The 22,782-nt window shown below is 34.8% G+C and overlaps 1 protein-coding gene across 1 annotated transcript in view; it reads right to left on the reverse strand.

Moving 5' to 3' along the window:
* The window catches only part of l(3)80Fj (lethal (3) 80Fj), a 252,563-nt gene that overhangs the window by 29,431 nt on the left and 200,350 nt on the right, over nucleotides 1-22,782 (reverse strand). The window contains exons 31-32 of the mRNA XM_089103680.1: nucleotides 9,082-9,351; nucleotides 4,519-4,635 (exon numbers count right to left, since the gene is read on the reverse strand). Coding sequence (XP_088959806.1) covers nucleotides 4,519-4,635; nucleotides 9,082-9,351 — 387 coding nt within the window. The remainder of the gene's footprint in view (nucleotides 1-4,518; nucleotides 4,636-9,081; nucleotides 9,352-22,782) is intronic.

Raw genomic sequence — 22,782 nt, forward strand, 5'->3', positions numbered from 1 at the left:
GAATCTTTTATTTATAGAGAGCTCCTAGCCCAAGTTCAGCCAGCCCTAGATCCGTTTCAGTACGGCTGCTTGAAAGGGAGTAGTACGACGCATTATCTAGTACGTCTCTACCACCTGATTACCGAGTGGTTGGACAAAGGCAGTAGCCTCGTTGACCTGCTTTTAGTCGACTATCGTAAGGCTTTTGACTTGATCCGCCACTATACAGCAGCAAATAACCTCAAAAAGATGGGCGCTAGGAAGCATATTTTGCTCTTAGTTGTTGACTTCCTGCGTAACCGCTGTCAGTGTGTCTATGCTCTCTTCCCTAGTGACTTAAACTCTGAGTGGGCTGAACTAACGTGTGGCGCACCACAAGGCACTAAGCTGGCAGCTCTTTTGTTTTTAGCGGTAATTAACTACATTATCCTCGAGTTTGAAGACAGATTCAAATACGTGGACGATCTCTCCCTACTTCTGAAATATCTTGCTGAAAAGTCAGACGTGTATCCCCAGTTCAGCAGTGAGATCAGGAACTCCTTTCTCGAGGCGTGTAGCATTAATGACCTCCAGCTTAATATGAATAAAACAAAAGTCATGAGGTTTAATCCGCTTAAGCGTGACCTCTCATGCCCGGTTCCTTGGTACCCTACTACCTCAACCTCAGTGATTCTCGGGGTTACTTTCAGTGACGACTGTTCATTTAGCGCGCACATCGCCGGTCTGGTGAAAAAAGGTAGTTACGCATTACAGTCGCTAATTACCTTGCGCCGATTGAGTTTCTCACAAAGTCAGCTGAAGACGGTTTACGTCACGTATGTGCGCCCAATCCTTGATTATGCGTGTCCTGTGTGGGGCCCTCAGGCTCATAATATTGAACACCTAAGTGAAGATCTGGAAGCCATTCAAAAACGGGCAGTGAAAGTGATACTAGGCCCGAAATACAACTCTTATGAGGCTGCCCTTAGTACCTTACGACTGCCAACGTTGCGTGATAGGCGCTTACAGTTAATGTGCAATTTTGGGCAGTCCCTTCTTTCGTCCCAGAAACACCGTTCGTTGCTTCCCCCACCTGCACCTATCACCGCCAACACCCGCCATAAAAATCAACTAGTGCCGCCAAAGTGTCGAACAACCCGTCACAGCAATTCTTTCGTGCCTTTTTTTGTCAGTTATTTAAACCGCCAGTGACCAGTTTTATGCAATGTACTAAACAGCGCCAGTTAGTCGGGGCTTCGGCCACGGCTACGATAGTTGTTTATAAATAAATGAGTCTATGAGTCTATGAGTCTATGGGTTTCACTGAAGTTGGTCTAATTTTTACTGAGTAATCGGAATAAATTCTTATAAAACGCCAAAATCTCCCCCTCCTTTCCCCCCTCTCTCCCCTTCCCTCTTTCTCCATCGCTTTCTATCTCTGTTCAATAAATTGGAATTTTTTGGTTAAAAGGTGATTATAAAGACTTGGAAACTTAATAGTAAAAGAGGCTAAAACCATGACTAACCACCCCTATGGTTATTTTGGTTGATTAACATATAATAACTATTAATATTTATCCGAACAGGATTTTAAATTGTACAGTTTTATATTTATGCAAGTTCAGATGGATGCTACTTTCAATAGACCAGAATTAATTGCCAGCATAGTGACTAGAAATAACAATGCAGACATGGGCGTAGTTAGAGATTTTTCATAGGGGACAACTGGTCAACTAGACGGGTAATTGATAAAACCGATTTTTAAGCTGCTCTCAAAGAGATAAACCGTGCTATGTAATCAGGGGGGGGGGGCAAAGTATGATTAAATATACATTGTCCCGGTGGTTCTCCTCTTTGAAGTAGCTTAAAAATGATTTTTGACATTTATCTCAGAAGCGGGAAAATGTCAGATGCGACCTTAGGAGTCGTAAAAAAAAGGTAGAAAAGATATATATAAATATAAAAAAATTGAATAAAAATAATTTCCTAGGGAGCTTCTGGTAAACTCGAGGGAAGTGGGATGCTATGCTTCAAGGAGGATCAACGTGTGACTGGACACATAATGCCATGCTGATGCTCCCTTTTAAGAGTAGCATGGTAAATGATTTTGGCAATTATTTCCGACCTTTAAGAATCGTATAAATTCCCAAAAAATATAAACAAATATAAAATGAAAGTAAATTTCCTAGGATGGAACTGGTCAACTCGAGGAAAGTGGGATACTACGCCAAAAAGCCACATCTGTCATTTCAGCACTTGTGAAGCAATTACCAAAAACTGTTAGCTAAGCTCTTCGTCAAAGGGAGGATCATCAGGTCAATGTAAATCAGAAGGATCAAAGGGTGACTGGACATATAATACCCCGTATCTCCGTTTGAGAGTAGTTTAGCAAACAATTTTGGGAAATTATCTCAGAAGTGTTGGAATGTCAAATACGATTTGTAGAGACAAAGGGGCGAAATACAATGAAAGAAAAAATGTAAAAAATACACATGGACCGAGAGACAAAAAATTCCCATCAGAGCTAAAAGGGCTGTAGAAAAAATTACATAAACTAATTCCCTCTCGATGATCAATTAAAATAATAGGTGAAGGTAATGAAAAAAAAGGAAAATGGGGGGGGGGAAGAAGAGACAAGGAAAGCGAAGAAAAAATTACGGAAGAAAATGAAGCGCCAAATAGAGCGTAGATAAGATACTAACAAACGAAGTAGTGCTGAATTTATTAAATAATCAGGTTAAAATAACGGATTAAATCGCTCAAGTGATGAAGCAAAATAATAGAATTAAATGGTTGTTGATCATCGGTTAAATGGCTTAAATCCAATAAATAGTTGGGGTTAAAGGGGTTCAATAATTGGAATAAATTGGTTAAGTGATTACATACTACTACTAACAACTCATTGCAGCACGAAGTCGCATGAGGCCAACACAGCTACTCCTCAACCACCTGATATATTTGAAGCTTCACTCTTTCACCCCTTCTTGGGGGAAAAGGACAAAATACAATATAATAAAATAAAAAATTAAAAAAGCAGACATATAAATTGAGGGTTTTGTAAAACAAGGAAAGGGAAAAAAGACTAATGGAAAAAAAGTAAAGCAGCAGATAGATTAGAGAATAGCATACAAAATAGAATAAAACTCAAGGATTCAGAATTGCACCGCGAAGTATAGAGTAAGAAATTAGAAGAGCACAAAATGCCAGTAATTTTAACCCTACTATATTTAACTATAAACTACTCATATTTAACTATATTTAACTATAAACTACTCACAAAAATTGTGAGTAGTTTATAGTTAAATATTCATATAAGATTAAATCGTTTGAAATATTAAGCGACATAATCGAATTAAATGACCTTTAATCATTGCTTAAATAGTATAAGTTGAATAAATAGATGGAGTTAAATTGGTTTAATGATTAAATACTGCTGCAAATACTAAAAACGTTTTCGCAAGTATTAAAAAGAGAATATTTAATTTTCTCGCTACTATTATATCACTATCGACAATTCTTAATACTATGACCAATAGCATAGGTGTATAAGCGTACAGCTCTTAGAAAGACAGAGGGGTGGGGAGGGGGGGATACATTCAATTTTGTAGTTCGACAACTTCTAATAATTATACCCACCAATAAATTTCTCGATATACTTACCTAACCCACCCCTTCCACGCCCACCATTTCCCAAAACATGTCCAGTCAAAATTTTGAGATAGCCATTTTGTTCAACGTAGTTTAAAAATCCGGAAATTATCTCTTTGAGGAAAACACTCTCCCCACAGCTCTCAGGACAAGGGTTGTGCAAGTTCTTATACAAAACGTTGTCTTGCACTTGGAGGTCCCACAACCTCCAGAAATTAATTCATTTTACTAATATTTTTATCTAGACGATTACTACTGACTATTATAAAAAGTCTGTTATATTCTAGGGCAATGAGAGAAAGGATGAGATGGCTAGGACATATTCTACCAATGAAGGATAACAGATTGCCACAGATTGTCTTTGTCGGCCAAACGTCAACGGCCAAAAAAAAAGCGGGCCGTGCCCAAATGAAGTGAAAGGATGTCGTAAGGACAAAATTAAAGGTATTGTGAACTTTTTAGAGGGATGGAAAGAGGGAAATTTTGAATAAATTGAGGAACATATAAACTTTCCAATGGGGATATATCCATTTATTTAGACAGTGAAAAAACAGGTGCAAAAGTCCAGATATTTCGGTCACATATACAGCGACCGTCTTCAGTAGAAATACTAAAATAATAAAATTGAAACTAGCATATTTATATACATTTTTGTACCTGTTTTTTCACTGTCTAAATAAATGGATTTATCCCCATTTGAAAGTTTATTTGTTCGTCTTAGAACGGCAGTGTGGTCTAAGAAAGCAACACCTAATTTAAAGGTGTTATGTCGAGAATAAATTGAGATAGAGGAGTAACGTGCGTAGCTCTGTTGGCCTCAGGTAACTTGGTTCTGTAGTGAGTTGCTAGTAGTAGTAGTAATAGTATTATTAAAAAAAGACAAAAAAAAATTGTTCGGCTTGAAGAACTTACTCTTTGTAGACAGAAGCCAGGCATAAGACCCTCATGTGCCCTTACATCACTGGATGCAAAGCGTATAGCTTGTCGTAAATCACTGACATGGTTCACTTGAGACGGCGGGTCTAAACTCTGTAAGAAAAGTAAAAGATTAATTCGCTCAATATTATAATTTTAAAAGAAATGAAATAATTATTAATAATACGGGGTATCCACAAAGTCTGGATACATACGAATTTTCATTTTTCAGATAAATTAAAGATAAGATAAAAAGGATAACAAGATAATAAAAAGATAAGCAATAAGATAAAAGAGTAAGAAATAAGATAAAATAAAAGATAAGATTTTCAGATAAATTGGCTGAAATGGACGGTAACGTACACCTATTCAATCGGTTTCTCCCCCCCTCCCCTCTCCTAAGCAATTCTTGCATACGCACCATTGCAAAATCACAAAAAAATCAAATGATAACAGTTTTCTCCTCTGAAGAGCATAAAAAAATATATATATATGAGAATTATGTTTCCATGGCAGGAATTACGAGAAAACTCTTCTCGCTTGTTTCGACTGCTGAAGTCTGAAAAAGAACAGTATAGACATCTACTTTTTAAATTAGAAACACCTACTGTTTTAAGAGACATCTATAATTCCAATTTGATATATACCTTCATTTTCTCCATTAACTAGTAACCTAAAGTTTCAACTGCAGATAACTTGAAGTACCAAGAACAACAAAATAAAAACATTTACTGCCCCCTGGACACATCTTAGGTCTATTCATACCCACAAACCTTGATTTTCTAAGGTGGTTTCAAATTATGAAGTTTTTATGGAAGTAATACATTTTCGTCAGCGTTGCTAAATTGAAGCGTGAAAATAATAAGCGAAACTAATAAGATAGATTTGACCATACTTTTCATCAGTAAAAATTCAAATAATAACAATTTAATGATTCTCAAAAACAACTAGACCTTCAAAAGAAAATTGCACGTTCTTCTGCTGTTTGGTGTTGTATATTTTTAGCTTATTTTTTGTAAATTTCTCACCCCCGTTTCTTTCTTCTTTTTTTTATTTGGCACAAGCTACAGCCAAAAACTTCATAGGTGCATATGGAGTTTTTTTTTCGTAAAAATTTTTCCCTAATTTTGATTTTTCCAAATTCCAAATTTTCCCTAATTTTGAAGATACATACAGCTGTATAATTTCCAAACAATCAATTCAAACAATCGGAATCGATTTTCACTGTCCTTGGTAATTATAACAGGAATATTCGACCTGAATTCCGCCCATGGGTAATTCGACAAAATTTGCAGATGAGAATAGAAGAAAAATGTGAAAAAAACAAAACTAAAGGGCAAATTACGTGGAATCGAATTTGATGAACAATTCAGCAGGAACTCGAGTTTGCAAATACTTGCAACAGCTCGAAAGAACTTGCAGGCCAATTTGACAGAACTTGTACTTGAGAAACAGAAAAATAAGAGGACAAATGCGTGATTTCGAAATTAATGAGTAAGTCGACAGAATTCGAATTTGCAAATGCTTCCAAGAGCTCGAAAGAACTTGCAGGTGAAGTTGACAGAACTTGCACTTGAGAAAACAGAAAAGCAAAAAGGCCAAATGTGCGATTTCGAAATTAACGAGTAAGTTGACATAATTCGAATTTACAAATGCTTTCAAGAGCTCGAAAGAGCTTGCAGGCAAATTTGACAGAACTTAATGATGAGAAAACAGAAAAATAAGAAGCCAAACGCACGAATTCCAAATTGATGTGCAATGTAATAGAGCTTGCAGAAGACGTAACATAAAACTAAGAAGCAAAATGCGTGCATCTAAAATTAATGAGCAATTCGACATCTTTCGAGTTTGCAAACACTTACAATAGCTCGAAAGAGCTTCCATGCAAATTCGACTGAACTTGCAGATGAGAGACCGTGAAAAATTTAAGAAAGCAAAATAGAGGCAAATGATAGTAGAAATGCTGGAAATCGCGAATTCTGATAGTCTTTTTTTGCAGACCCAGCATTAAAGTTACCATCCATTAAAAAATATTGTTATGACTTTATGTTATGACATAAAAAATATGTTATGACATGTTATGACATAAAAAATATTGTTATGACTATTATGACTTATAGTTTTTATCGGGAGCAATCTTCATTTGCTGAGTTGAGATATTTGATGATTTTTTCAATAAGCTTTGGTAATTCGGTAACTCGGCGTCTTCAGTAAATCCTAAACATTTCAACACAACCGGTGAGCCGTCATTGCCCAGGGACTTGCACCTCAAATTGATGATGTCTGCTGTGAAACGCAGAAATGTCAATTCTATGTGACATTTTTGCTTTATGTCATGGGTCAAAACAATGTGACCAACAATGGTGCAATGGTGACAATGCAACAATGGTGACCCATGACATAAAGCATTCAGCAATTAACTCTACATATACTGTACAGGACCATAATTATACTTATTACAGCCCCCCACCCCACTCCTAAATTGAACTATATTCAGCTTTCCTACTTTTGACAGTTTTGACAAGAGCTACTACTCGTTTTTTTCGCGGACAAACACAAAAGTGTATGTAAGTCTGATCCATAGTGGGGGGGGGGGGTTCAGGACAGTCTCCATAGGGGAGGATAGGGTATTAAAAAAGGTACATTTTAGGCCACTATTTGTTAAGGGGGGAGACTTCTTTGAATGAATTTCACGGATTCCTCCGCATTATAAGTATTATATTTCTTCCCATTGATGCACAGATAAGAATTTTGGGGCAAGGATCAGATAACTTAAGCCTAACTTACTAGAGCTAAAGCTTTCAGTCTGAACATTTGGAGTTTAAAGTACTAAGATTATACACAAGCGGTACTTTAGTTGTAACTGTGGTAATTTAAACAAGCCGTAATTGCGGTAAACCTCGGTTATACAAGATAGCTTGCAATGGATAGCGGAAAAACTGAAAAATACTTTTCGAGTTTCAAGACTGTTTCTAATTGCTAAAGATTCCCAAATTTTTCTGCGAGTAAGAAAAGAGGATATAGAAGAAGAAAAATCTTTTTTTCTCCTTTCTCTAAAACAATCAAGTAAACTCGGTCGTCAGTAATATCTTTTATCTATGTGTACTTTTTGAATCATAGAAGAAAAATATTTGTATTTCTATAATGTCACTTTTTTCTTTTGCTGGGTGAATTTGTAAAAGAATATCTTTAAAGGTATTTTCAAAAGGGTATCTCCTTCTTCAAAGTAAGAAGGAGAAACCATGCAAGTTAGGAGAAAATAGATTAAACCAAGCAACAGAATCGGCTTTGCAATTTATCGAGTATAACGAATTGTGTACAAGTTTTTTTTTTGCGAAATATGCAATTTTTTCTGTGAGTAAGAAAGAAAATACACCGCATTTGGGATATCGGAATTGTTTTTCCCATGCCTTCCATATTTTCTGCCAAAAAATAAAAATAAAATAAAAAACAATCGAAAACTCGAAGCTCAAATTTTTTTTGGAAAAATCTCCAACCTTATCTGTAAATAAGAAAAGAGAATGAACAATTTTTGGGTACCGGAATTGTTTTTCCCATGCCTTCCATATTTTTTGCACGTGTTTGCAAAACAAAATCTTTTTTAAACAACTGGTTATTAAAAGATATCAAAAACTCAAAACAAAAATTTGTTTATTGCATTAAGCTCGAATTTACAACCTTTTTGTTAGTGAGGAAAGAAGATATAACACATTTTGGACGAAGGAACTTCTTTAAACATCTTAAGAGTTCAATGGAGCACAAAAAAGTGAATTATTACCATTTTACATTGACTTCATTGTTCACTTTGAATCGAATCGTTTATCAACAACTAAAATCACGATTCGATTTATCAAGGAATCGATTTATCAATTTATCTACGATTTGTCAATTTATCAATATTAACAACGAATCAATTTATCAGCAGCTAAAATCAAACGAGTACAGAACAGTCAAGTTCACCAAAGTCAGTGAACTTGGTTTGAACTTTAAAATATCCCCCCCCCCCGTCAAAATCGTGAAACAAGTCGTAAAAATACACAGTGTTTGGCTATTTAATGGCTAAAAACAAATATTTCTAGTTTCACCCCACCCCTTTCAAAACAACTAACACTGTTAAAAACTATATTTCGATTTTCAAACTACATTTTGGAATGTGAGGCGGGAGAAATGCAAGTCAAGGCAAGTATTCGGCTAAAAAACATTTCTAGTTTACCACTCCCCCCTCCACATATTAAGACGAATAGAGTTAATAACAATTAGATCCATGCACTTTGGAAAATGAAGGAGAGAGACCTGATAGAATATGCCTCAAGGTTCTTTCTTTTCTGGCTTTTTTTTTTCGCTTCTGGCGGTCAATGTATTTGTTCATTCAATGTAAATAAAACCCATGTCAAGTTGAAAATTACTAAGTTAAATATAATTAATGAAGTAAACTGAGATTATTTTTTTATCCCGAATTTATTTTATTTCACACGCCCGACCTGCTTCAAAATTTTTATATATTTTATTTACTAAAATTATCAGCAGTACAACTATTACGATTTACAATAAATATATCACCTGTATAACAGCTTGAAGCCCGTCCCAGGCTGGGTTGATCAAATTTTCATCAGGTTCAGTCATCAGCGTAATTAGTCCTCGGAACAGCTGGTTGATATACTCTGAATAATCTGACTTGGTTCTGGCACAGAAGGAGGCCAGAAGAACAACGGCACTTCGCCGTAAAGCCCCTTTACCAGGACGTGAAGCTGCAAGTAATTCGTCCATAATTGTCCGTACACCTTGATCATCGCTCACTGCAAGGACTACGGACTCACAATGGTCACGGACCTGGAATGTAGAGTTGGGATAAATATTTTTTCTCTTTGTTGTTATATCGTGAAAATTTGTCATATCTTAGGCTAGGCTATCATATCTTTTTTGCTTATCTATAAATACAAAATACATGATCCCCCCCCCCCAAAAAAAAGAAATAAAGAAACGTAAGGTTAACCATTCATTTTTTGGTTTTTTGACTCCATATCTCTTCAGGGTGCAAATTGGAGGGGAGGGGGAGGGCATAAAAAGTTTTTTTTTTTTACAAAAAAAACTTTATGTATTTTTTTCCCTTTTAAAAAGTCTTAAAAAAACAAAATCCTACGAGATTCTGAAAAATACTACACCTGTTTTATTTATCTAAAAATACCCAAACAAAGAAAACCTTGTAATGACCAAATGACAACAATTCTTATTTGTTGTTTTTTTACTCCATCTCTTCCGGGGGGGGGGGGGGTATACGATGGAATTAAAAGGTGTTTTTTTTAATATTTTCCTTAAAAAAAAAAATCCCCCCCTAGATTCTGAAAATACTACGTCTCTTTTAGATATCTAAAAATATTTTAAACAAAGAAAACCCAGGAATGACAAAAAAAAAGAAACGAAACGTATGGCTAACCATTCATATTTGCTGTTTTTGATTCCATATCTCTTTAGGTGTGCAAATTGGAAGTAGGGGGGGGGGGCAAGACGGTATAAAGGTCTTTTTTATAAAAAAAATCCTTTTTAAAAGTCTGCAAAAAACAAATCCTCCCCTACATTCTAAAGATACGTTTTTGTGTATTTCATCTAAAAAAATCGACACAAAACAAAATTAACCCCTCCCCCACTAGATTCTGAAAAATATTTTTTTTATGAAAGTAAAGAATAACATTAAACCTCAAAATGAGCAGAATTTATTTAGTATGGGAGAAAAACTACTCCCTCCTAGTCCCCAACCTCCCTCTCGTGGTCGAGACTTCGGTGGATGCTCATTTGATCGAAAATTCAGAGTTCTAGTCCTCTTTTTAAAGTCGAAAGTGATTGGAGACCAACCAGCCCCAGTCCTAGAATCAATTTTGATATCTAGGCCTTCTGCTACCCCTTAGGACATCTGATCGACAATTTTGAGGTACCTATTTTGTACTCTCTCTGTGACTGCTCAATCTTGCGAATAAGGGAATTTTACATGGGGAAGCGGAATTATTCGGGAAGGATTTTCCGTAGGAGAGGGGGATTTTCCGGGTGGAAAACGCCAGCCCTGAATATTTCTGTCAAACAAACACTAAGAAGGTTGGAAAGAAAACCTATTATACTGAGATATGAATGTTTGGCGTTGATATTATTTAATCGTACATGGCGTTGAATAGCATCCAATAGCAATGGCGTTATTTAAATGTCCACCTTAAGATATTTCTTAGGTTGACTCACCAGCCTGTGACTAGCCATTACGTCGTTACCCGACAACAGTGCATTACGCTCCGTACCTTTCTGATAGTTCCCTACCCGACGCTCAATTCTTTTGCACAGTATCTTTCGTACTTTTGAATAATTCCGTGATTTTTTAGGGGATATATACCCTGGCGGAGGATTTGAGATTTATTAGCAGGAAGAGTATCAACGTTTCGTTCTGTATCATGAGTTGGTTATACCAACCCCAGCTCGGTTTTACCCACCTTAACATCTCCTCCCCCACCGATAAGGTTGTCCAACACTGAAATTAAGTAATTCCAGTGTTGAACTGCGTTGGACTGTTTTGACAGTCCAAAGTGTTGGACTGTCTTCATACAACAATGTATTAAGACAGTCCAACACTGGAATTATGTAACTGAATTGGAAACATTTATTCCAACCAGGGTCAGATTCAAAGGTTATTTTTTGGGGGGGGATATGACCCCCTCCTCCCAGAATGTTGCACTAATTACAAAGCTGGGGGGAGGGGACAAAAAATACCGATCAGGGAGCCAAATTTTATCCCCCTAATAATTAATTCTGCATCCGCCAGATGTCAGAAAAAAAGGGGGAGCTGCCCCCCCCTGCCGAGGCCTAGAACCACTAATACTCTCTCCTATTAAACTTGTTTCTCTCTTGAGGCTATTTTAACAATAACATTATTTAACAGAATAACATAATATAATAACAGAAAACATAACATAACAGAATAAAAGATGAAATAATAACATAACAGAATCATATTATTGCTACAACTACATTCATGCAGAAAAACTAATAGTTTCGATGAAAATAAACTTAATGACATTAATAAGAGCAATTTTTAATAGCTATTCTATATTATTGGCATTGTTTGAAGAATCTAAACTGGGTTTACCCCCTCCCTCCTTATCTTAAATAATAGTTTTGGCAATTGTATATCTTTTCGTATCAATATGTCAACTTTGATTTGTGTAAGTAGAAAGGGTGGTCCGACTCCGGGGCGACACCCCTGCTGCCACCTACAACTTTTTTTTACATAATTTATGTCTGTTTTTATGGTTTTTGTCAGTGAGAATGAAAAAAACAGGAATTTTGTCACATTTATGGATGTTTCTTGGACGGTTATGTGTGTCGGTCAATTTATTTGATGTTTTTCATGGATGTCAACATCAATTCATGTCTGTTTTATGGTTTTTGTCAGTGGGAATGAAAAAACAGGAATTTTCTAACATTTATGGATGTCAACAGCAATTTATGTCTGTTTTATGGATTTTGTCAGTGAGAATATAAAAACAGTAATTTTCTCACTTTGATGGATGTCAACAGCAATTTATGTCTGTTTTATGGTTTTTGTCAGTTAGAATGAAAAAACAGAAACTTTCTCACGTTGATGGATGTCAACAGCAATTTATGTCTGTTTTATGGTTTTTGTCAGTGAGAATGAAAAAACAGGAATTTTCTCACATTAATGAATGTCAACAGCAATTTATATCTGTTTTATGGTTTTTGTCAGTGAGAATGAAAAAACAGGAACTTTCTCACTTTAATGGATGTCAACAGCAATTTATGTCTGTTTTATGGTTTTGTCAGTGAGAATGAAAAAACAACGAAACAATTCTCCAGGAATAGATCCAAGTCATTAATACTATGCCACGGAAACAATTCTAAAACTTCGCCTACAAACAATTCTCCAGGAATAGATTCAAGTCATTAATGTATTTGCCTCGGAAACAATTCTACTGGTCGAACTCCAAAAGATATTAATAAACATTGCCATGGAAACAATTCTCCAAGAAACATCTTAGCGATGAATAGATTAACACGGGAATCAGGTTTCTTAGTAATTTCAAATATGACAGCGCAGAGATGCCAAAACAAAAGGAACACGCTGAAATTGCGATTAGGGGTTATTTGGGCAAAACCGTTTTAGACATTTTGGGGAATTATTTCGGCGAGAACAGTTAGACATTTTAAAAGATGATTTTAGAAGAGGATTAGAGGGTGAAACTCTGTGGTCGTTATACTACACAAGTTCCATTTGAACAGTGTTGTGAGGTCCTCTATCCCCAACCCCAAAGGGTTCCGATTCCCCAAACCCCACCCCGCAGGAACCCCCCGGGCCACCAAGGTCCCCCCAGCTACCCAACGCCCCCCCCGCCCTCCACGGCCCCCCCAGACCCTCAAAGGCCCACCCCGGGCCCCGGCTTTCGTTGATGTGTGTTGTCTGAAACCTATGATTTGAGGTGTATGGGTTGCTATTTTTGACTTTTCTGAGTTGGATTTCTTAGTCTTTCATAGGCATGTATTGTCTGAAACCTATGATTTGGGATGGATGGTTTGCTATTTTTGACTTTTCTGAGTTGGATTTCTTAGTCTTTCATAGGTATGTGTTGTCTAAAACCTATGATTTGGGATGGATGGTTTGCTATTTTTGACTTTTCTGAGCTGGATTTCTTACCCTTTCATAGGTGTGTGTTGTCAGAAAATTATGATTTGGGATGTGTAGTTTGCTAGTTGGAATTTTCAGAGCTAGGATTCTTAGTCTCTCATAGGCGTTTGCTGTCTGAAACCTATAGTTTGGGATGAATAGTTTGCTATTTCAGGCTTTTATGAGCTAGGTTTCCTAGTATTTCGTAGGTGAATGTTGTCTGAAACTTATGATTTGGGATATGTAAATTACTATTTCGGGCTTTTCTGAACTAGATTTCTTAGTCTTTCGTTGGTGTGTGTTGTCTGAAACCTATGATTTAGGATGGGTGGATTGCTATTTTTGACTTTTCTGAGCTAGATTTCTTAGCCGTTCATAGGTGTGTGTTGTCTGAAACTTATGATTTGGGATGGTTAATTTGCTATTTCCGGCTTTTATTAGCTAGGTTTCTTAGCCTTTCATAGGTGTGTCTTGTCAGAAAATTATGATTTGGGATGTGTAGTTTGCTATTTGAACTTTTCAGAGCTAGGATTCTTAGCCTTTCATAGGTGTGTGTTGACTGAAACCTATGATTTGGGATGAGTAGTTTGCTATTTTTGACTTTTCTGAGCTGGATTTCTTACCCTTTCATAGGTGTGTGCTGTCAGAAAATTATGATTTTGGATGTGTAGTTTGCTTTTTGGAATTTTCAGAGCTAGGATTCTTAGTCTCTCATAGGCGTTTGTTGTCTGAAACTTCTAGTTTGGGATGAATAGTTTGCTATTTCAGGCTTTTCTGAGCTAAGGTTTCCTAGTATTTTGTAGGTGAATGTTGTCTGAAACTTATGATTTGGGATATGTAAATTACTATTTCGGGCTTTTCTGAGCTAGATTTCTTAGTCTTTCGTTGGTGTGTGTTGTCTGAAACCTATGATTTGGGATGGCTTGATTGCTATTTTTGACTTTTCTGAGCTGGATTTCTTAGCCTTTCATAGGTGTCTGTTGTCTGAAACCTATGATTTGGGATGGTTAATCTGCTATTTTTGACTTTTCTGAGCTAGGTTTCTTAGCCTTTCATAGGTGTGTGCTGTCAGAAAATTATGATTTGGGATTTGTAGTTTGCTATTTGGACTTTTCAGAGCTGGGATTCTTAGTCCCTCATAGGTGTTTGTTGTCTGAAACCTATAGTTTGGGATGAATAGTTTGCTATTTCAGGCTTTTCTGAGCTAAGGTTTCTTAGTATTTCGTAGGCGTGTGTTGCCTGAAACTTTTGATTTGAGGTGTGTAATTTGCTATTTCTGACTTTTCATAGCCAGATTTCTTAGCCTTTCATAGGTGTGTGTTGTCTGAAACCTATGATTTGGGTTGTGTGGGTTGCTATTTTTTTACTTTTCTGAGCTGGATTTCTTAGCCTTTCGTAAGGGTTTGTTGACTGAAATCTATGATTTGGGATGAGTGGTTTGCTATTTTTGACTTTTCTGAGCTAGATTTCTTAGCCTTTCATAGGTGTGTGTTGTCTGAAAATTATGATTTGGGAGATGTAGTTTGCTTTTTGGACTTTTCAGAGCTAGGATTCTTAGTCCCTCATAGGCATTTGTTGTCTGAAACTTCTAGTTTAGGATGAATAGTTTGCTATTTCAGGCTTTTCTGAGCTAAGGTTTGATAGTATTTTGTAGGTGAATGTTGTCTGAAACTTATGATTTGGGATATGTAAATTACTATTTCGGGCTTTTCTAAGCTAGATTTCTTAGTCATTCGTTGGTATGTGTTGTCTGAAACCTATTATTTGGGATGGGTAGATTGCAATTTTGGACATTTCTGAACTGGATTTCCGAGCCTTTCATAGTTGTGTTTTGTCTGAATCCTATGATTTGGGATGGTTTATTTGCTATTTTTTACTTTTCTATGCTAGGTATCTTAGCCTTTCATAGGTGTGTGCTGTCAAAAAATTATGATTTGGGATTTCTAGTTTGCTTTTTGGACTTTTCAGAGCTAGGATTCTTAGTCCCTCATAGCTGTTTGTTGTCTGAAACATATAGTTTGGGATGAGTAGTTTGCTATTTCAGGCTTTTCTGACCTAAGATTTCTTAGTATTTCATAGGTATGTGTTGTCAGAAACTTATGATTTGAGGTGTGTAATTTCGTATTTCCGACTTTTCATAACCAGATTTCGTTGTCTTTCATAGGTATGTGGTGTCTGAAACCTATGATTTGGGATGTGTGGGCTGCTATTTTTTGATTTTTCTGCGCTGTATTTCTAAGCCTTTCGCAGGTTTTTGATGACTGAAACCTATGATTTTGGAATGAATGGTTTTCCATTTTTTACTTTTCTGAGCGAGATTTCTTAGCCTTTCATAGGTGTGTGCTTTCAGAAAATTATGATTTTGGAGGTGTAGTTTGCTTTTTTGACTTTTAAGAGCTAGGATTCTTAGTCCCTCATAGGTGTTTGTTGTCTGAAACCTCGAGTTTGGGATGAGTAGCTGGCTATTTCAGGCTTTTCTGAGCTAAGATGTCTTAGTATTTCGTTGGTGAATGTTGTCTGAAACTCATGATTTGGGATATGTAAAATACTATTTCGAGCTTTTATGAGTGCGATTTCTTAGTCTTTCATAGGTATGTGTTGTCAGAAAATTATGATTTGGGATTTGTAGTTTGCTATTCTGACTTTTCAGAGCTAGAATTCTTAGTCCCTCATAGACGATTGTTGTCTGAAACCTATAGTTTGGGATGAATAGTTTGCTATTTCAGGCTTTTATGAGCTAGATTTCCTAGTATTTCGTAGGTGTGTGTTGTCTGAAACTTATGATTTGGGATATGTAAATTACTATTTCGGGCTTTTCTGAGCTAGATTTGTCTTTCGTTGATGTGTGTTGTCTGAAACCTATGATTTGGGATGGGTGGATTGCTATTTTTTTACTTTTCTGAGCTGGATTTCTTAGCCTTTCATAGGTGTGTGTTGACTGAAACCTATGATTTGGGATGAGTGGTTTGCTATTTTTGACTTTTCTGAGCTAGATTTCTTAGCCTGTCATAGGTGTGTGTTGTCAGAAAATTATGATTTGGGATGTGTAGTTTGCTTTTTGGACTTTTCAGAGCTATGATTGTTAGTCTCTCATAGGCGTTTGTTGTCTGAAACTTCTAGGTTGGGATGAATAGATTGCTATTTCAGGCTTTTCTAAGCTAAGTTTTCCTAGTATTTCGTAGGTGAACGTTGTCTGAAACTTATGATTTAGGATATGTCAATTACCAATTCGGCTTTTCTAAGCAAGGTTTCCTATTCTTTCGTTGGTGTGTGTTGTCTGAAACTTTTGACTTGGGATGGGTGGATTGTAATTTTGACTTTTCTGAGCTGGATTTCTTAGCCTTTCATAGGTGTCTGTTGTCTGAAACCTATGATTTGGGATGGCTAATTTGCTATTTTTGACTTTTCTGAGCTAGGTTTCTTAGCCTTTCATAGGTGTGGGCTGTCAGAAAATTATCATTTGGGAATTATAGTTTTGTATTTGGACTTTTGAGAGCTAGGATTTTTAGTCCCTCATAGGTGTTTGTTATCTGAAACCTATAGTTTGGGATGAGTAGTTTGCTATTTCAGGCTTTTCTGAGCTAAGGTTTCTTAGTATTTCGTAGGTGTGTGTTGTCTGAAACTTATGATTTGGGATGAGTAATTTGCTATTTTCGACTTTTCATAGCCAGATTTCATAGCCTTTCATAGGTGTGTGTTGTCTGAAACCTATGATTTGGGTTGTGTGGGTTGCTATTTTTTGACTTTTCAGAGCTGGATTTCTTAGCCTTTCGTAGGGGTGTTTTGACTGAAACCTATGATTTGGGATGAATGGTTTGCTATTTTTGACTTTTCTGAGCTAGATTTCTTAGCCTTTCATATGTGTGTGCTTTCAGAAAATTATGATTTGTGATGTGTAGTTTGCTTTTTTGACTTTTCAGAGCTAGGATTCTTAGTCCCTCATAGGTGTTTGTTGTCTGAAACTTCTAGTTTGGGATGAGTAGTTGGCTATTTCAGGCTTTACTGAGCTAAGATTTCTTAGTATTTCGTAGGTGAATGTTGTCTGAAACTTATGATTTTGGATATGTAAATTACTATTTTGGGCTTTTCTAAGCTAGATTGCTTGTCTTTCGTTGGTGTGTGTTGTCTGAAACCTATGATTTGGGATGTGTGGGTTGCTATTTTTTGACTTTTCTGAGCTGGATTTCTTAGTCTTTCATAGGTGTGTGTTGACTGAAACCTATGATTTGGGATGAGTGGTTTGCTATTTTTGACTTTTCTGACCTAGATTCCTTAGCCTTTCATAGGTGTGTGCTGTCAGAAAATTATGATTTGGGATTTGTAGTTTGCATTTTGGACTTTTCAGAGCTAGGATTCTTAGTCCATCATAGGTGATTCTTGTCTGAAACCAACAGTTTGGGATGAGTAGTTGGCTATTTGAGGCTTTTCTGAGCTAAGGTTTCTTAGTATTTCGTAGGTGTGTGTTGTCTGAAACTTATGATTTGAGGTGTGTAATTTGCTATTTCCGACATGATCAATTCTATTTCCCCAAAATAATATAAAAAGTTTCCACTTCAGTTCAGATTTTTCTCAAAGAGATGAAAAAATTTAAAGTACTGTTCCAAATTTTTCAAAGAAGATAGAAAAGTTCAAGTTCTCTTCTGAATTTTACCAAAGAAAACAAGTCAATTCTAATTTCTCCAGAGAAAATAAAAAGCTTCCACTTCAGTTTTAAGCTCACCAAGACATAAAAAATTTAAAGTTTAGTTCAAATTTTTCTGTAGAAGATAGGAAAATTTATACTATGATTTGTGATTATTTTCCATGAAGATAAAAAGTTTAAATTTAATTCTAAATTTTCTTAAATTCAGTTCCGACTTATCTCAAAGAGATGAAAAAATTTAAAATACTGTTCCAAATTTTTCATAGAAGATAGAAAAGTTCAAGTTCGCTTTTGAATTTTACCAAAGAACACAATTCAATTCTAATTTCTCTAGAGAAAATATGAATTTTTTACTTCAGTTTCAAGTTCACCAAGACATAAAAAATATGAAGTTCACTTCTAAATTTTTCCGTAGAAGATAGGAAAAGTTATACTATGATTGTGATTATTTTCAATGAAGATAAAAAGTTTCACTTTAATTCTAAATTTTACTAAATTCAATTCCGACCTTTCTCAAAGAGATTAAAAAATTTAAAGTTCTGTTCCAAATATTTTCCCAGAAGAAGAAAAGTTCAACTTCGATTCTGAAATTTCTCAATGAAAATGAAATAAGTTATTGATCAAATCTATTTTCCCAAAATAATATAAAAATTTCCACTTCAATTCAGATTTTTTTCTCAAAGAGATGAAGAAATTTAAAGTTCTGTTCCAAATTTTTCATAGAAGATAGGAAAAGTTATACTTTGATCGTGAATATTCAATTTCTATTCTGAATTTTACCAAAGAACACAATTCAATTCTAATTTCTCAAATAAAAAATTTAAATTTCAGTTCTAAATTTTTCCGTAGAAGATAGGAAAAGTTATATTATGATTGTGATTGTTTTCCATGAAGATAAAAAGTTTCACTTTAATTATAAATTTTCTTAAATTCAGTTCCGACTTTTCTCAAAGAGATGAAAAAATTTAAAGTTCTTTTCCAAATTTTTCATAGAAGATAGGAAAAGTTATACTTTTATTGTAAATAGTCTTAATGAAGACATGGAGCTCCACTTTAATTCTGGCGACGCTTAAATTCTGAGTTTTCTTAAATAACTACAAAATGTGCAAGTTCTCATCTTGATTATCTTAGAAAAGAGAAAAAAAGTTAGCTCAATTCTGAAATTCACCACTAAAAATGAATAAGCTTTCATATCAGTTCCTAATTTCTCAAAGATATAACAAATTTTAAGTTCAATTCCAAAATTTTCCATAGAAGATAGGAATGCCTATACTATGATTGTGATTATTTACCATGAAGATAAAAAGTTTCAATTTATTTCTAATTTTTCTTAAATTAAATTCATTCATCTAACCACCGTACTAAATTTGCAAGGTGAGGATAGGCATAAATAGATAATAATCAATAATTAGAAAAATTTTTGCATGTTTAAGTTAGGTTAGGTTAGCTTAACTTATCATGAGCGCTCATGATAAGCTAAGCTAAACTAACTTAAACATGGTAAAAAGATTAAATTAGGTTAGGTTAGGCTAGATTAAGTTAGGTTAGGTTAAGTTAGGTTAGGTTAGATTAAGTTAGGTTAGGTTAGGTTGGATTAAGTTAGGTTAGGTTAAGTTAGATTAAGTTAGGTTAGGTTAGGTTAGGTTGTTAGGTTAGGTCTGGTTAGCCTACGTACGCGCGCGTACGTAGGCTAACCAGACCTAACCTAACTTAACCTAACCTAACTTAACCTAACCTAGCTTAATCTAACCTAACCTAACTTAACCTAACCTAACTTAATCTAACTTAACCAAACCTAACTTAATCCAACCTAACCTAACCTAACTTAACCTAACCTAACTTAATCTAGCCTAACCTAACCTAATTTAATCTTTTTACCATGTTTAAGTTAGGTTAGCTTAGCTTATCATGAGCACTCATGATAAGTTAACCTAACCTAACCTAACTTAAACGTGGAGAAATGTTTCTAATTATTTATTAATATTTATTTATACATATCCTAGTCTTGCCTCTTTATTATGGGGGTTAGATGAATGAATTTAATTTAAGAAAAATTAGAAATAAATTGAAAATTTTTATCTTCATGGTAAATAATTACAATCATAGTATAGGCATTCCTGTCTTCTATGGAAAAATTTAGAATTGAACTTTAAATTTGTTATGTCTTTGAGAAATTAGGAACTGATATGAAAGCTTATTCATTTTCATTGGTAAACTTCTGAATTGAGCTAACTTTTTTTTCTCTTCTCTATGAAAATTAAGATGAGAACTTGCACATTTTGTAGTTCTTCGAGAAAAATCAGAATTAAAGTGGAGCTCCATATCTTCATGGAGAATATTCACAATCAATGTATAACTTTTCCTATCTTCTATGAAAAATTTGGAACAGAACTTTAAATTTTTTCATCTCTTTGAGAAAAGTCGGAACTGAATTTAAGAAAATTTATAATTAAAGTGAAACTTTTTATCTTCATGGAAAACAATCACAATCATAGTATAACTTTTCCTATCTTCTACGGAAAATTTTAGAACTGAACTTTAAATTTTTTATTGAGGAAATTAGAATTGAATTGTGATGTTAGGTAATATTCAGAATAGAACTTGAATATTCACGATCAAAAAGTATAACTTTCCCTATTTTCTATGAAAAATTTGGAACAGTATTTTAAATTTCTTCATCTCTTTGAGAAAAAATCTGAATTGAAGTGGAAATTTTTATATTATTTTGGGAAAATAGATTTGATCAATAACTTATTTCATTTTCATTGAGAAAATTCAGAATCGAAGTTGAACTTTTGTTATCCAGTGAAAATATTTGGAACAGAACTTTAATTTTTTTCATATCTTTGAGAAATGTATGAATTGAATTTAAGAAAATTTATAATAAAAGTGAAACTTTTTATCTTCATGGAAAATAATCACAATCATAGTCTAACTTTTCCTATCTTCTACGGAAAAATTTAGAAATGAACTTTATATTTTTTTATGTCTTGGTGAACTTGAAACTGAAGTGGAAAATTCTTATTTTCTCTAAAGAAATTAGAATTGAATTCTGTTCTTTGTTAAAATTCAGAAGAGAACTTGAACTTTTCTATCTTCTTTGAAAATTTGGAACAGTATTTTAAATTTTTTCATCTCTTTGGGAAAAATCTGAACTGAATTTAAGAAAATTTATAATTAAAGTGAAACTTTTTATCTTCATGGAAAATAATCACAAATCATAGCATAACTTTTCCTATTTTCTACGGAAAAAATTGAACTAAACTTTAAATTTTTATGTCTTGGTGAACTTAAAACTGAAATGGGAGCTTTTTATTTTCTCTGGAGAAATTAGAACTGACTTGTTTTCTTTGGTAAAATTCAGAAGAGATCTTGAACTTTTCTATCTTCTTTGAAAAATTTGGAACAGTATTTTAAATTTTTGCATCTCTTTGAGAAAAATCTGAACTGAAGTGGAAACTTTTGATATTATTTTGGGGAAATAGATTTGATCATTTCGGAAATAGCAAATTACGCACCTCAAATCAGAAGTTTCAAAAAAGATACACCTACGAAATATTATGAAACCTTAGCTCAGAAAATCCTCAAATAACCAACTACTCATCCCAAACTGTTGGTTTCAGACAGGAAACACCTATGAGGGACTAAGAATCCTAGCTCTGAAAAGTCCAAAAAGCAAACTACAAATCCCAAATCATAATTTTCTGACAGCACACATCTATGAAAGGCTAAGAAATCTAGCTCAGAAAAGTCAAAAATAGCAAACCACTCATCCCAAATCATAGGTTTCAGTCAACACACACCTATGAAAGGCTAAGAAATATAGCTCAGAAAAGTAAAAAAATAGCAGCCCACACATCCCAAATCATAGGTTTCAGACAACCCACACCAACGAAAGACAAGAAATCTAGCTTAGAAAAGCCCGAAATAGTAATTTACATATCCCAAATCATAAGTTTCAAACAACATTCACCTACGAAATACTAAGAAACCTTAGCTCAGAAAAGCCTGAAATAGCCAACTACTCATCCCAAACTAGAAGTTTCAGACAACAAACACCTATGAGGGACTAAGAATCCTAGCTCTGAAAAGTCCAAAAAGCAAACTACACATCACAAATCATAATTTTCTGAAAGCACAAACATATGAAAGGCTAAGAAATCTAGCTCAGAAAAGTCAAAAATAGCAAACCACTCATCCCAAATCATAGGTTTCAGTCAACACACCCCTACGAAAGGCTAAGAAATCCAGCTCAGAAAAGTAAAAAAATAGCAACCCCCACAACCCAAATCATAGGTTTCAGACAACACACACCTATGAAAGGCTAAGAAATCTGGCTATGAAAAGTCGGAAATAGCAAATTAGACACATCAAATCATAAGTTTCAGACAGCACACGCCTACGAAATACTAAGAAACCTTAGCTCAGAAAAGCCTGAAATAGCAAACCACTCATCCCAAACTATAGGTTTCAAACAAAAAACACCTATGATGGACTAAGAATCCTAGCTCTGAAAAGTCCAAAAAGCAAACTACAAATCCCAAATCATAATTTTCTGATAGCACACACCTATGAAAGGCTAAGAAACCTAGCTCAGAAAAGTCAAAAATAGCAAATTAACCATCCCAAATCATAGGTTTCAGACAACAGACACCTATGAAAGGCTAAGAAATCCAGCTCAGAAAAGTCAAAAATAACAATCAACTCATCCCAAATCATAGGTTCAGACAACACACACCAACGAAAGACTAAAAGATATAGCTTAGAAAAGCCCGAAATAGTAATTTACATATCCCAAATCATAAGTTTCAGACAACGTTCACCTATGAAATACTAGGAAACCTTAGCTTAGAAAAGCCTGAAATAGCAATCTATTCATCCCAAACTAGAAGTTTCAGACAACAAACGCCTATGAGAGACTAACAATCATAGCTCTGAAAAGTCCAAAAAGCAAACTACACAT

Source organism: Artemia sp. Qi Xiang Cuo, chromosome 17 (assembly GCF_049724085.1).
Source record: "Artemia sp. Qi Xiang Cuo chromosome 17, ASM4972408v1, whole genome shotgun sequence".
NCBI classification, from domain to species: Eukaryota; Metazoa; Arthropoda; class Branchiopoda; order Anostraca; family Artemiidae; genus Artemia; species Artemia sp. Qi Xiang Cuo.